The 13448-nt window shown below is 40.0% G+C and overlaps 1 protein-coding gene across 2 annotated transcripts in view; it reads left to right on the forward strand.

The window, feature by feature from the left end:
- The window catches only part of CSMD1 (CUB and Sushi multiple domains 1), a 1163917-nt gene that overhangs the window by 938337 nt on the left and 212132 nt on the right, over positions 1 to 13448 (forward strand). For both annotated transcript variants that reach the window (XM_038176472.2, XM_038176473.2), the window contains exon 24: positions 11718 to 11909. In XM_038176472.2, the coding sequence (XP_038032400.1) occupies positions 11718 to 11909 (192 nt within the window). The remainder of the gene's footprint in view (positions 1 to 11717; positions 11910 to 13448) is intronic.

Here is a 13448-nt window from a genome sequence, read left to right on the forward strand (position 1 = left end):
TCAATACCATGAGCCTATATGAAGTTCACATTGTCCCCCCGTCAATGTGTGAAAGAATGAGCACAGCTGCAGGTGATGGGAGTCTTCAACTTTCAGTCCTGTCTGTCACATTGTTTTTTATAGGCTTGTACAAATCTTTTTGCATGTTTCAATCTATCCTGTATGTTCATGGTAACTTCATTTAAGAATCACAGAATCACAGAACTGTAGGGGTTGGAAGGGACCTCGAAAGATGATCGGGTCCAACCCCTCTGCCAAAGCAGGTTCCTCAGAGCAGGCTGCCCAGGTAGGTGTCCAGACAAGCCTTGAATATCTCCAGAGAAGGAGACTCCACAACCTCCCTAGGAAGCTTGTTCCAATGCTCTGTCACCCTCACTGAATGAAGAATGAATAGTTTAGAAAAGGCTATGAGGAAAGGAATGCATTTGTAATACCTGAAGGGTTTCATTGGGGACATACCAAAGTACTTTGCATTAAAGAACACAAGAAAAAATGTCTGTGTTCATGTTATTTCTCCTTTCCTTTCTACCCGCTGCCCAAATCTCAGACCAGTGCTCTTTTTACAAGTAACCTACAGAGTATTTTAAAGTACTGACTGTAACAGCCATTGCCCCACTGATTACAGATGTGGCTTAGACATGAAGCGTTCTTGAAGATCTCTCTACAGGCACTTGAAGTTAGAGTTGCTGTGAACTCACTCTGCAGTACAAGCATATAGAGTTAGATCAGTGTACTTGAAAAACATGGTTCCTTCCGTCTCCCTCAGATGATCTGTGTTTGAATGTAAAGTATTCAATCACAAAGACAGTAACATTTTTCAGTCTGCCTTACAAAATTGTTACAGATCCAGCAGAAAGAAGGAGATCTACTTTTGTCCTAATCCATACTCAGTTGTCTTCCTAGGCTCTTTGAAAGTTTGTGTGTCTGATATGTCACTATAGTCATGTTATCCAAACACTTTACTTTCTATAGAGACTTTCCTATCATTCTAGTTACGTAGAGATTCTGTAATTGGTACGTTTTCCAGTACATAATATAGACTTTTTTTTTTCCTCTACAACTCTAGGTTTCAATAAAACATAAATGGTTCCAAGCCAGAATGAGCAAGCCAGAAACTCTCATTTTGAAATTGCATTGATTTAATTAAATCTATTACGTTATGGATGTTTAAGATGCAACAACTGCTGAATGAGTATTTGCTGACATTTACATGCGTTTAGAAAGCCATTACGGACTCTGAACATTAACTGAAGTACCATTTCATACTTTTAATTACTCTTTGGCAGTTAAAAAATGATTCTGTGTAAAACATATAGATTGTGTTTATGAGATTAAATTACTTGAGATTTAGATAACCCTAACAGAGTTCTTGATCTTTCCAATGTTTTCACATTACCTTACTTTCTTAATATTAAAACACCTGTTATAACTATTTCCATGTATGTACTGATACACTCCCATATATTTAGGATTTAAATATGTGATTTCCCCCCCTCCCCCCTTTTTTGAGTCATCCCCAAATATTTTACCACATCTCTTTGACAAACTGCAGATACATTATACATAATTCATGATCTCTGTCGTAGCCAGTTGAAATGAGAAGACAGCATTGCCTTTTTCCTGATTAGGCCCCACCCAGTCCATACATATATAGTAATACATGTATATATACATAGTGAGTAGTAGTCCATAAATAGTGAGTCACATGTGTTGTGCTTTTAATCTTGTATTGCTTAATTTAACATTTACAAAAACTTTTTTGCATTCAGAAAAATTAGCCTCTCATGGCTTCTCTTGTGGTAAAGTTTTATGGGTATTCATGGCATTGCTGCTTTAACAGTACTTTGCCTTCTAAAACAAACAGTAATATTAATATTAGCATAAATTTACCCATATAATAGGAGAACATTAACAACATTGATGCTAGATGCTATATTGATGTGCTGTGTATCATGTTTTTAGGACTTGTTCTAATTTATTCATTTTTTTCAATATTAGTTTTTTTATCATTCTATGTTTTACTTCTTGTTGGTATTTTTTATTTCTTGTTGCTATTTTTAATTGTCAAAATGTAATATTTCAATCTTCAATTTTTTCACCCTATCTTGCCCTTCATATCTTTCATTTATTTTCAGTGTTTTTCATTAAGAGCTTTATTATATACTTTCTAATACAAGATTGGTGTATTTTCAAGACAGTATTACAAAATTTTTATGTATCTATAAACTCACAGATTTAATCTCTGTGTTGCTTATTGAAAACGTATTAACTGTCTTGCCACTGTCTATTACTGTGGCGTTCATTTAAATAATCAAGAGTGGAGATTCTTGAATCTCTTCAAAGTATAGGCTAGTAAAACAAATGATTAGTTGTAGGGGCTTATCTTATTTTTGTGCACTGTGTTTAGATCAAATCAGATTAATTTAATGATTTTAGTCCCTAATTAATATTTAACACCAGATAATTTAATGTTTGTTTTGTTCCAAAAAAAAAAAAAAAAAAAAAGTTTAACCTTTTTCCAGTTTAAAATAACTTTTTTGAAAAATATTTAGCTCTTGGTTTACACAAGGAAGCCACTGGTGTGTTTTCAAACTAATAGCAACTAGTTTTATTGGTAGAGATAGGGAGTACAAGAATGGGTGTAAGGGCAAAAACAACAGTACTGAGTCTGAACAAGAGATTGAAGCAGAGGGGGAGGAGTACTGTGCTGCACTACTCACTAATGTAGATACAACCACAGTACCCATCATAATGAAACGGAGTTGAAAGAAGTTATAATTAATAGTCTACATGTCAATAATTTTTACCCTGACAATGTCTATTTCTACATTCCTGATTATTGGTATCAAATATGACAGAACATATCATATTGGATAAACAGTGTCAGGAGGTGATAGCCAATCATTTAGAAGTATTCTGGCTGTTTTGGTTTTAATTTAGGTGGTTTATATCCATTCATTGCTCTCATGATTGTATAATGAACTTCAGGAATAAGATAATTGGCAGAAATCTGCCAGTCCAATAAGCCTACTCAAGACTAAAATTGTTGGCAGAATTTCTCTGTCAACTGGCTTGTTTCAATGTCAAGTAAACCTGAATGCTGTGAGTCTATGACCATATTTCCTTCCACAAATGCTTGCAGCATCTGCTTTAATGCTGAAGGTCTGTTTGCCACATTTCATCAGATTTCTGAACAATATGACAGATGACACCAGGTCCTGTACAAGAGCATCAGTGAAAAAGGGAATGGAAAGGTGCATGTTTAAGTCTGCTGCCTCCCTGGGGCCAGGGTCAGGGACGTTGCCAGGAAGCTTCCCAACCTGGTACGCCCCTCTGATTATTATCCTCTTCTGATAGTCCAGGCGGGCAGTGACGACATTGAAGACAGAAGCCTGAAGGCAATCAAAAGAGACTTTAGGGGGCTGGGACGGTTAGTGGACGGAGCGGGAGTGCAGGTAGTGTTTTCGTCCATCCCTACGTTGACAGGGAGGGGTACGGAGAGGACCAGGAAAGCCCACCTGTTAAACACGTGGCTCCGGGGCTGGTGCCAACGCAGAGATCTTGGGTTTTTCGACCATGGGGCAGTTTATTCAGCACCTGGTCTGATGGCCGTAGATGGGTCCCTATCCTTTAGGGGAAAAAGGATCCTTGGCCAGGAGCTGGCGGGGCTCATTGAGAGGGCTTTAAACTAGGTAAGAAGGGGGATGGGGGTGAAGCAAGGATTGTTGGAGCTGTGCCAGGGGGAACAATGGCAAGGCCGGGGAATAAGGTAATGGCCCAGCTGAAGTGCATCTACACCAATGCACGCAGCATGGGTAACAAACAGGAGGAGCTGGAAGCCATCGTGCAGCGGGCAGGCTACGACTTGGTTGCCATCACGAAAACGTGGTGGGACCAGTCTCATGACTGGAGTGCTGCGATGCCTGGCTATAGGCTCTTCAGAAGGGACAGGCAGCACAGAAGGGGTGGCGGTGTGGCTCTCTATATTAGAGAGTCTTTCGATGTTGTAGAACTCGAGGCTGGGAATGACAAGGTCGAGTCCCTTTGGGTTAGGATCGGCGGGAAGGCCAACAAGGTTAGTGTCCTGGTCAGGGTCTGCTATAGACCGCCGAACCAGGATGAGGAGACGGATGAGGAGTTCTACAGGCAGCTGACAGAAGTTGCAAAATCTTCAGCGCTTGTACTCGTGGGGGACTTCAACTTCCCTGACATATCCTGGAAGCACAACACAGCCCAGAGAAAGCAGTCTAGGAGGTTTCTGGAGAAAGTAGAAGATAGCTTCCTGACGCAGCTGATTAGTGAACCTACCAGGGGTGGTGCCCCGCTAGACCTTCTCTTCACAAACAGAGAAGGACTGGTGGAGGATGTGATTGTCGGGAGCTGTCTTGGGCAGAGTGACCACGAAATGGTGGAGTTCACTATTCTTGGCGAGGCCAGGAAGGGAGCCAGTAAAACCACTGTATTGGACTTTCGGAGGGCTGACTTTGGGCTGCTCAGGACACTAGTTGGTGGAATCCCTTGGGAGGCGGTTCTGAAGGGCAGAGGGGTCCAGGAAGGCTGGGCGCTCTTCAAGAGGGAAATCCTAATGGCGCAGGAGCGGTCTGTTCCCATGTGCCCAAAGATGAGCCAGCGGGGAAGAAGACCAGCCTGGCTGAACAGAGAACTGTGGCTTGAGCTTAGGAGAAAAAAGAGGGTTTATAATCTTTGGAAAAGTGGACAGGCCACTAGGGAGGACTATAAGGATGTAGCGAGGCTGTGCAGGGACAAAATTAGGAAGGCCAAAGCTCATCTGGAGCTCAATCTGGCTACTGCTGTTAAAGATAACAAAAAATGCTTTTATAAATACATCAACACAAAAAGGAGGACTAGGGAGAATCTCCATCCTTTACTGGATGCAGGGGGAAACTTAGTTACAAGAGATGAGGAAAAGGCGGAGGTGCTTAATGCCTTCTTTGCCTCAGTCTTTAGCGGCAAAACCGGTTGCTCTCTGGATACCCAGTACCCTGAGCTGGTGGAAGGGGATGGGGAGCAGGATGTGGCCCTCACCATCCACGAAGAACTGGTTGGTGACCTGCTACGGCACTTGCATGTGCACAAGTCGATGGGGCCGGATGGGATCCACCCAAGGGTACTGAGAGAACTGGCAGAGGTGCTGGCCAAGCCACTATCCATCATTTATCAGCAGTCCTGGCTATCGGGAGAGGTCCCAGCTGACTGGCGACTAGCAAATGTGACGCCCATCTACAAGAAGGGCCGGAGGGCTGACCCGGGGAGCTACAGGCCTGTCAGTTTGACCTAAGTACCAGGGAAGCTCATGGAGCAGATCCTCTTGGGAGTCATCATGCGGCACTTGAAGGGCAAGCAGGCGATCAGGCCCAGTCAGCATGGGTTTATGGAAGGCAGGTCCTGCTTGATGAACCTGATCTCCTTCTATGACAAAGTGACGCGCTGGGTGGATGAGGGAAAGGCTGTGGATGTGGTCTACCTTGACTTCAGCAAGGCTTTTGACACCGTCTCCCACAGCATTCTCCTCAAGAAACTGGCTGCTCTTGGCTTGGACTGGCGCACGCATCGTTGGGTTAGAAACTGGCTGGATAGCCGGGCCCAAAGAGTCATGGTAAATGGAGTCAAGTCCAGTTGGAGGCCGGTCACTAGTGGCGTCCCCCAGGGCTCGGTGCTGGGGCTGGTCCTCTTCAACATCTTCATCGATGATCTGGATGAGGGCATTCAGTGCACCCTCAGTAAGTTTGCAGATGACACCAAGTTAGGTGCGTGTGTCGATCTGCTCGAGGGTAGGAAGGCTCTGCAGGAGGATCTGGATAGGCTCCACCAATGAGCTGAGGTCAACTGCATGAAGTTTAACAAGGCCAAGTGCCAGGTCCTGCACCTGGGGCGCAATAACCCCAAGCAGAGCTACAGGCTGGGAGATGAGTGGTTGGAGAGCTGCCAGGCCGAGAAGGACCTGGGAGTGATGGTGGACAGTTGGCTGAATATGAGCCAGCAGTGTGCTCAGGTGGCCAAGAAGGCCAACGGCATCCTGGCTTGCATAAGAAACAGTGTGACCAGCAGGGCTAGGGAAGTGATCGTCCCCCTGTACTCGGCTCTGGTGAGGCTGTACCTCGAGTACTGTGTTCAGTTTTGGGCCCCTCGCTACAAGAAGGACATCGAGGTGCTTGAGCGACTCCAGAGAAGGGCGACGAAGCTGGTGAGGGGCCTGGAGAACAAGTCCTACGAGGAGTGGCTGAGGGAGCTGGGCTTGTTCAGCCTGGAGAAGAGGAGGCTCAGGGGCGACCTTATCGCTCTCTACAGATACCTTAAAGAAGGCTGTAGAGAGGTGGGGGTTGGTCTGTTCTCCCACGTGCCTGGTGACAGGACGAGGGGGAATGGGCTAAAGTTGCGCCAGGGGAGTTTTAGGTTAGATGTTAGGAAGAGCTTCTTTACTGAAAGGGTTGTGAGGCATTGGAACAGGCTGCCCAGGGAGGTGGTAGAGTCACCATCCCTGGAAGTCTTGAAAAGACGTTTAGATGTAGAGCTTAGGGATATGGTTTAGTGGGGACTGTTCGTGTTAGGTTAGAGGTTGGACTCGATGATCTTGAGGTCTCTTCCAACCTAGAAATTCTGTGATTCTGTGATGTTTTGTACTTGTTGGGAAGGGGAAGAAATTGGATGAGAAGACTTGGAAATGCAACTTGCCTGAAAACATATGGGCTACATACATTTGTATAGAATTATTGCAAAGAATTAGTTGTGGAAAAGTGTAGTGAACTCTTGGCCATGAGTTATGAACTGCCATCCTTACATTTTTTCTACAGTATCTGAAGTGGCATTTTGAAAATTTGTTATGAAAGCCAGCAATTGTTATGCTACTTAACCTTACAGGGAATAACTTATTATTGAGATACATAAAGCAATTTTACTCTTCGTTTTGTTGTAATGAATGTACCCAGTATTTTTTTCTAGGTGTAGTATTGTGAAATTAACCCTAAAAAAAGAGAGTACCACTGGACCGTTCCTGAATTAGCAATAACTAGAAGGCATTAAAATCAATATTTATTTTCCAAGGTAAATTCTGTTATGAATATCTGAATAATACAAACAAAACAGCAAGTACTGGAGGGTTTAGTGTTCCAAGGATATTTACACTTTAGGTCTTATGTTTTTGCTTCTAGTTAGATATTTTTATTTGCATGTTGATTTTTTTCTCTATTGGGTGTGTATGAAATAGGAAATAGAATTCTGATGCCAAGGACAGTGAGTGGTTATGTTCTCTACAATCAGCTTATAAAATAACACTTTATTCCTAAATAAGTATTTGCTTGGATTGGAGTTGAAAATAGAAAATTTTAACTCCTTTATTGATAAAAATGCTCTCGCAGCCTCAAAATAAGATTTTAAAAAGCAGTATATTTCTGTAAGGGACTTCATGCCCCATGAAACATGCACAAGTTGAGAAATTCCTGTGTGTACTGCTGTGTAGACAGACACAGTATCTTTGGTAAGATGTTTTTGCATATGTATAACTTGTGTAGGTATTTTATCATTTAAAGATACAGAAATACCTTTGACATGAGCCAGCCAAAAGCTCAACATGACCCAGCAGTGCGTGCTTGCAGCCCAGAAGGCCAACTGCATCCTGGGCTGCATCAATAGAGGAGTGGCCAGCAGGGGAGGGAGGGGACTGTGCCCCTCTACTCTGCCCTTGTGAGGCCCCACCTGGAGTGCTGCATCCAGGTCTGGGACCCCCAGCACAAGAAGGATGTGGGGCTGTTAAAGTGAGTCCAGAGGAGGGCCATGAGGCTAATTGGAGGGGTGGAGCATCTTTTGTATGAGGAAAGGCTGAGAGAGCTGGGGCTGTTCAATATGGAGAATAGAAGGCTCTGAAAAACCTCATTGCTAACTTCCGGTACTTAACAGGGGCTTATAAAAAAGATGGAGAGTGACTTTTTGCTCAGGCAGATAATGACAGGGCCAGGACTAATGGCTTTAAACAAAAAAGAAGGTAGATTTAGATTAAACGTTAGGAAGAAATTTTTCACTCAGAAGGTGGTGAGGCATTGGAACACGTTGCCCAGAGAAGCTGTGGATGCCCCATCTCTGGAGGTGTTCAAGGCCAGGTTGGATGGGGCTTTGAGCAACCTGGTCTAGTGAGAGGTGTCCCTGCCGATGGCAGGGGAGTTGGAATTGGGTGCTCTTTAAGGCCCCTTCCAACCCAAACCATTGTATGATTCTTAGCAGGTATTTGTAGAGTAAGAGGCTGCTAAGGAAGTAGATTCACCTGTGACTTGTGCTGTTGATCCATGAAAAAGTCTTTATGCTTTTGGAGCATGATTCTTTAAGATCACTAAAAGTATGCTAGATTTAGAGAGACTTCATCTACATTTATGGTATTCACATTGAAAATATAAATGTGCAAATCTACTAGATTTTCATTAATTTTTGATCTGATTAATCTAGCCTGAGTTGAAAGAGGAAGAGTCAGTACATAATTATCTCGTTTAATTTCCCACTATTGCCCCATTAATTTAAATTTACATTATATATGGAAGTTCTAGGCATACGATACTTTATTTTTTTGTATATAGTTATAAACCTATACAAACATACACAAACTTTTGTAATGAAAATCAATATATTTTAACAAGTGTATGCTATGTTATATACATAATAATACCATGATACATACATAATATATATTTAACATTATAATAGAAGTAATTTCAGTACCACATTAGTCAAGTCAATGCCAAAGGCTAGAAACTAGTTTTTACAGGTCAAGTATTTTAGGCTTAAAATAAACAAAACCACATTTTTTTTTCCTTAAATGTCAAACCTCTATGTATATTTCGAATTTCTATTTTCAAAACAATATGGTTTTAGAACATTTTTTTTTTTAATGTAAGTAAGTAATATCAAGGTCATTTCATTTCATGATTAATTTCATATCATCGTATCAGATTATATTAATTCAATTATAGTCTTCTAAAGTAGAAGTGAAGTGAATTTCAACCTGCAGACTATGGGGACTCGTGGACTTCTTCCACAGTCTGACCATGTAATGGAGAGAAGCATGTTTATTTCCAACAGGAATCGATTTTTACAGTACTGTAACTCACTTTGGAAAGCTTGTAGCAATCTCCAAAGCAAAGTAGGTTGAAATCATCTATGATAATTGAACAGATAGAGGTACAACTGAGTATTGCAATAATGCGAAGTATTAATACGCTAAATGAAAAACAGATCTTTCATGCTACTTAGTCCAATTCCAAAGTAAGAACAGAGAAAATGATGGCAGGCAGTCTTCTGTCAAACTGAAGCTTGGGGCAGGATTTCCTTTAACTTAGCAATACTGAGTTTTTTTCAGTAGTCTTCAGGGATCATTATTGCAGATGAGAAAGGCACACTAGACAGGAAGCCCTTTCTCTGATGAATGAAGAGATCTAGTGCTTTCTATAAAATTATCATCCTACAGAAGCAGCACTGGAAAAAGGAGAAGAAATCTGGCATCACTTCATTTATATTTACACATTTGTACAAAAATGAATGCTAAATGGAATGCATAAAATGATAGGAAGTCAGAATACGTTTATCCCAGCCTTGACTACTTCTTCAGTAGTGAGGATCGCTATGTAGCAGACCAGATGGACTTGTTTGTCCAACAGTTTGTTTCATTTCGCTCAAATGTGTTTACTGGTCTTAAAGAAGATAGTACCTCTCCCTAACCATTTATTCTTTGTGGTAGAAGGCAGAGAATAATCAGTCTCATGTGCGGCTTTTTGATCAGGGAATCTTCTTCTGCCAATCACATGCTGATAACCAAATGTCACACCTACTAAAGGATGGGAAAGGATCTAAAATCAGTGGCAGAGAAATAATGTCACATTGGCTCATGCTGTCAAATTGGCATTAAAATATCATCACATTATCTGTCAAAACACTTACATGTTCCATTTTTTTAAATAAATGTCTTTGTGTGTTTAATGGAATGATGAAATATAGCTATTTCTTGTGAAGTTCAGTTAATCTGAATGACCTAATCACCTTGGCTCTTTTTATAGTGAATGAAGCGAAATAGAGCTTTTTAGAATTGCACAGTTCATCCAATCTATTTTAGGCATTTACTTTAGGATGGGATTAACTACACCCTATAAGTGACTAAATCTAAAAGACAACTGGTTTAGATAAGACTGTTTATATAATCAGTGTTGAGAGCTAGTTAAAATGAATGCCACCTCTTTTGTCTGTAAACTGAGTATGTTTGCTTGTTTCTTTTTTTTTTGGCAGCAAAGTGAAATTACAGGGATGTACAAATTTTCACACAGAGACAGTCTTTTAGCAAGGGAATAATGCTAAATCTCTATAATCCGTTTGTACTTATAAGATGTAATTTTCCTTTTATGAAAACAACCTGTGATTATACATACTCTTTCTGACACATAGGCTATACCTCTGCCAGTAAACTAAATATTGTCAGGGCATGTGTGTGAATGAGGAAAATGATTGTCTAGACTTATGAAATATTAGGATAAATCCTAGTGTGCTGTTAGCTTGGATCTAGCACTCTCCCAGACAATCTCAAGCACAAGGTAGCAGACAGTGTGAGCTAAAGACAGCTCCCAGGAAATAGCTTGATATCAGTGCCATTTTGAAGGGTAATTAACAGTGCATGGTTGTGGTCAGAGCATACTAATTTGTGTTGGTGCTTGACATTTCTTAACGTATTGGAGCAGATACAAATACAGTCTTTAGGTGACAGAACAGCTTTCATTTTGGGTGGGATCCCTTTTCTCTAGATAATTAAAATTCTCAGATAGTCTACTGTATGAACAACCTAGGCTCACTTTACAGTGAAGGCTGAAAATATTTTTTTCCAGGAGCTGGTTGTACTGACTGATCTTAGACAACTATCTAAATAAGAGTTGGAGTGTTGAGATTCTTATTTCTGTACTATGAAAATAGCCTAAGCTAAGTAGTTCCGATTTAGGCCTCTGATCTTTAGCAGCCTCAGTTCTAACAAGCAAATACTTCCAACCTTTCTGTCCAACTTAGGAATAGAAAAACAGTAAGGTACTTTGGGGGGGGGGGGGGGGGGGGAGAAAGAGTATTATATCACAGTATTTTCTAGGACCATTTATCTCTTTCACATGTTAATGGCCCAAAAAGGGGAATGCTGGTCAAAAATTAGTATAATATTATTTATTCATTTTCAGCAGAGGAGAAACGTGGTATCTGGACACTAGAATGGAAGAAACAACCTTTGTTTTAGCTTCCTGAATTTCCACTATGGTGGGATGGATTTGGTATGGAGATTAGATAAAGAGGAGAATCTTCTACTCAGTAGCAAATACAGGGTCAATACTGCTTCCTTTCCTCTGAATAAAAAAAAAACAAATAAATAAAATTTCAAGAATAAAGTGATACAAAATAATTAATTTCTCACTAATCTCTTTTAGGACAGTGCAAATAATACTGTTTCTTCAATAAAATAATGCTGCAATCAATATCATATCAATAATTATTTATTGGTATTTAAATTTTCTGATTTCCCCAGTTTGTATATAATTTATCTTTGGTCACTGTGGGTGCATCTAATCTAAGTGAATTATGAGAATATTATTTGCATCAAGACTAGAAAGAAGTTCACTGGCATCATACTTTGTTTTATATTTGATATCTATGTGTCTTTATTTCTTCTTTTCCCTTCCCACTTCTGTTTTCAGGTTTTGATCTAGTGAAGTGTGAAGATCCTGGCATACCAAATTATGGCTACAAAATCCGAGATGAAGGACATTTCATAGACACTGTCATTTTATATAGCTGTAATCCTGGCTATACAATGCATGGAAGTGGTCTTATGACCTGCTTAAGTGGAGATCGGAGAGTTTGGGACAAACCTTTGCCTGCTTGCATAGGTAATATGGATTGTGACAGTGAAAGATTTCTGCTGTAGTTTCAGGAAAAAAACAAACAAACAAACAAACTCTTTCTGTACTTTATATGATAATGGTATAACTGTATATAAGAAACCATTTACTGTGACCATCCAATTATGACTTTTCTGGCTCTGAGTTAGATGGCTAACTAGTAAAATCTAGAAAATTGCTGGGCAACACTTCTGTCAATAGGGTAGTTTTTGATAAAAGCTTTGGTTCTGATTATATTGTGTGTCATTGAGTCTGATATCTTGTCACAGCCAGTGGCATTATCTAAATATTTCACAAGCTAAGCAAGCCACATCCTAAAACAAATTAATTTTGCTTACCTTGTTTTTTGTTTTTTTTTTTGTTTGTTTGTTTTTTGTTTTTTTTTTTTTACATTAGAAATTGTTTCAGAATCTCATTCCTGTGAAGCTAATGTCATCCTACACTGGTGGATTATATACTGTTTGGTCCTGATACATTGTTGCTATGGTAGTATATTCAGTCTGTAGGAGCCTTGAGGTAGAAAGGCCATTTAAAGATCATGCGTCTTCAAGTCTCAAAGCTGTGTTTTATTATAACCATCATAAACGTTAAACGGATAAGTACTAAGTGAGATGCACAAAATATCTGATCAGTATAGCTGTTGCCTATTGTACCTTCCCTAGGCAGTTTGTATCACCTGGTTTGAGATTCCAGTCCAGGTCACAAAAAACAGTGACTTCTGAGTTCAACAAGTTTCATATGGAGTTCCCATATGAAAAAACTTCAGAAAGCTTTTCTTTCTTTCTTTGCCTACTAATGTTTAACTTTTGTATCTGCTGCCTGCTGTAGGCAGGCTACTGACTACTTAAAGCAAAATTAGCTGACCTGCAGAATCCTTGATTGTTGTCTCTCTCCTGTATTGGACGCCACAGTCTCCATTCCAGGAGCTACTTCTTGCTGAACACATTCACAGAGTTGGAGTCTGAAAAGGAGGAAGTTCCTTTCCTTTCAAAAGTTCAGCTTACCCAGAGGATAAGTGCCAGAAAAACATCAGTGAACAGCATTTCTGCTGTCTTAGTAGAGATGTTATTTTTTTCCAAATGGTTCTATAACTGTTTATATATATGCTCATATATATATATAAAAGCTTCTCATATGACAGGTCAAAATAACTCTTTCCAGTTTTGATCAAAAGGCATTCCAGATTTTTTATGCATTTAATTTCTCAAGCTTTTCAGGTCAATTGGTTAACTTCCTTCTCATCTAAATATCTAAATTTCCCCTTTTTTAGAGAAGAGCCTTAATTAGTACTACCTTTGTCTATCTCCCCATTTAATTTAAATGAAATAATGACTGTAAGGTAATTTTCTGTAATCTTCTGTCTGTTTTCACCAACAGGTAAGAATTTAAATTAGTTCAATCATACACATAGTATGATGATCTATATTTGGGGTGTTGATATCTCAACCATAAAATATTTCCAAACAAAAGAACAATAAAAAATGTGTATATTCCAATCTGACCTGGACAAAGAGGAAGATGGGGGAA

This window comes from Anas platyrhynchos, chromosome 3 (assembly GCF_047663525.1).
Source record: "Anas platyrhynchos isolate ZD024472 breed Pekin duck chromosome 3, IASCAAS_PekinDuck_T2T, whole genome shotgun sequence".
Classification (NCBI taxonomy): Eukaryota; Metazoa; Chordata; class Aves; order Anseriformes; family Anatidae; genus Anas; species Anas platyrhynchos.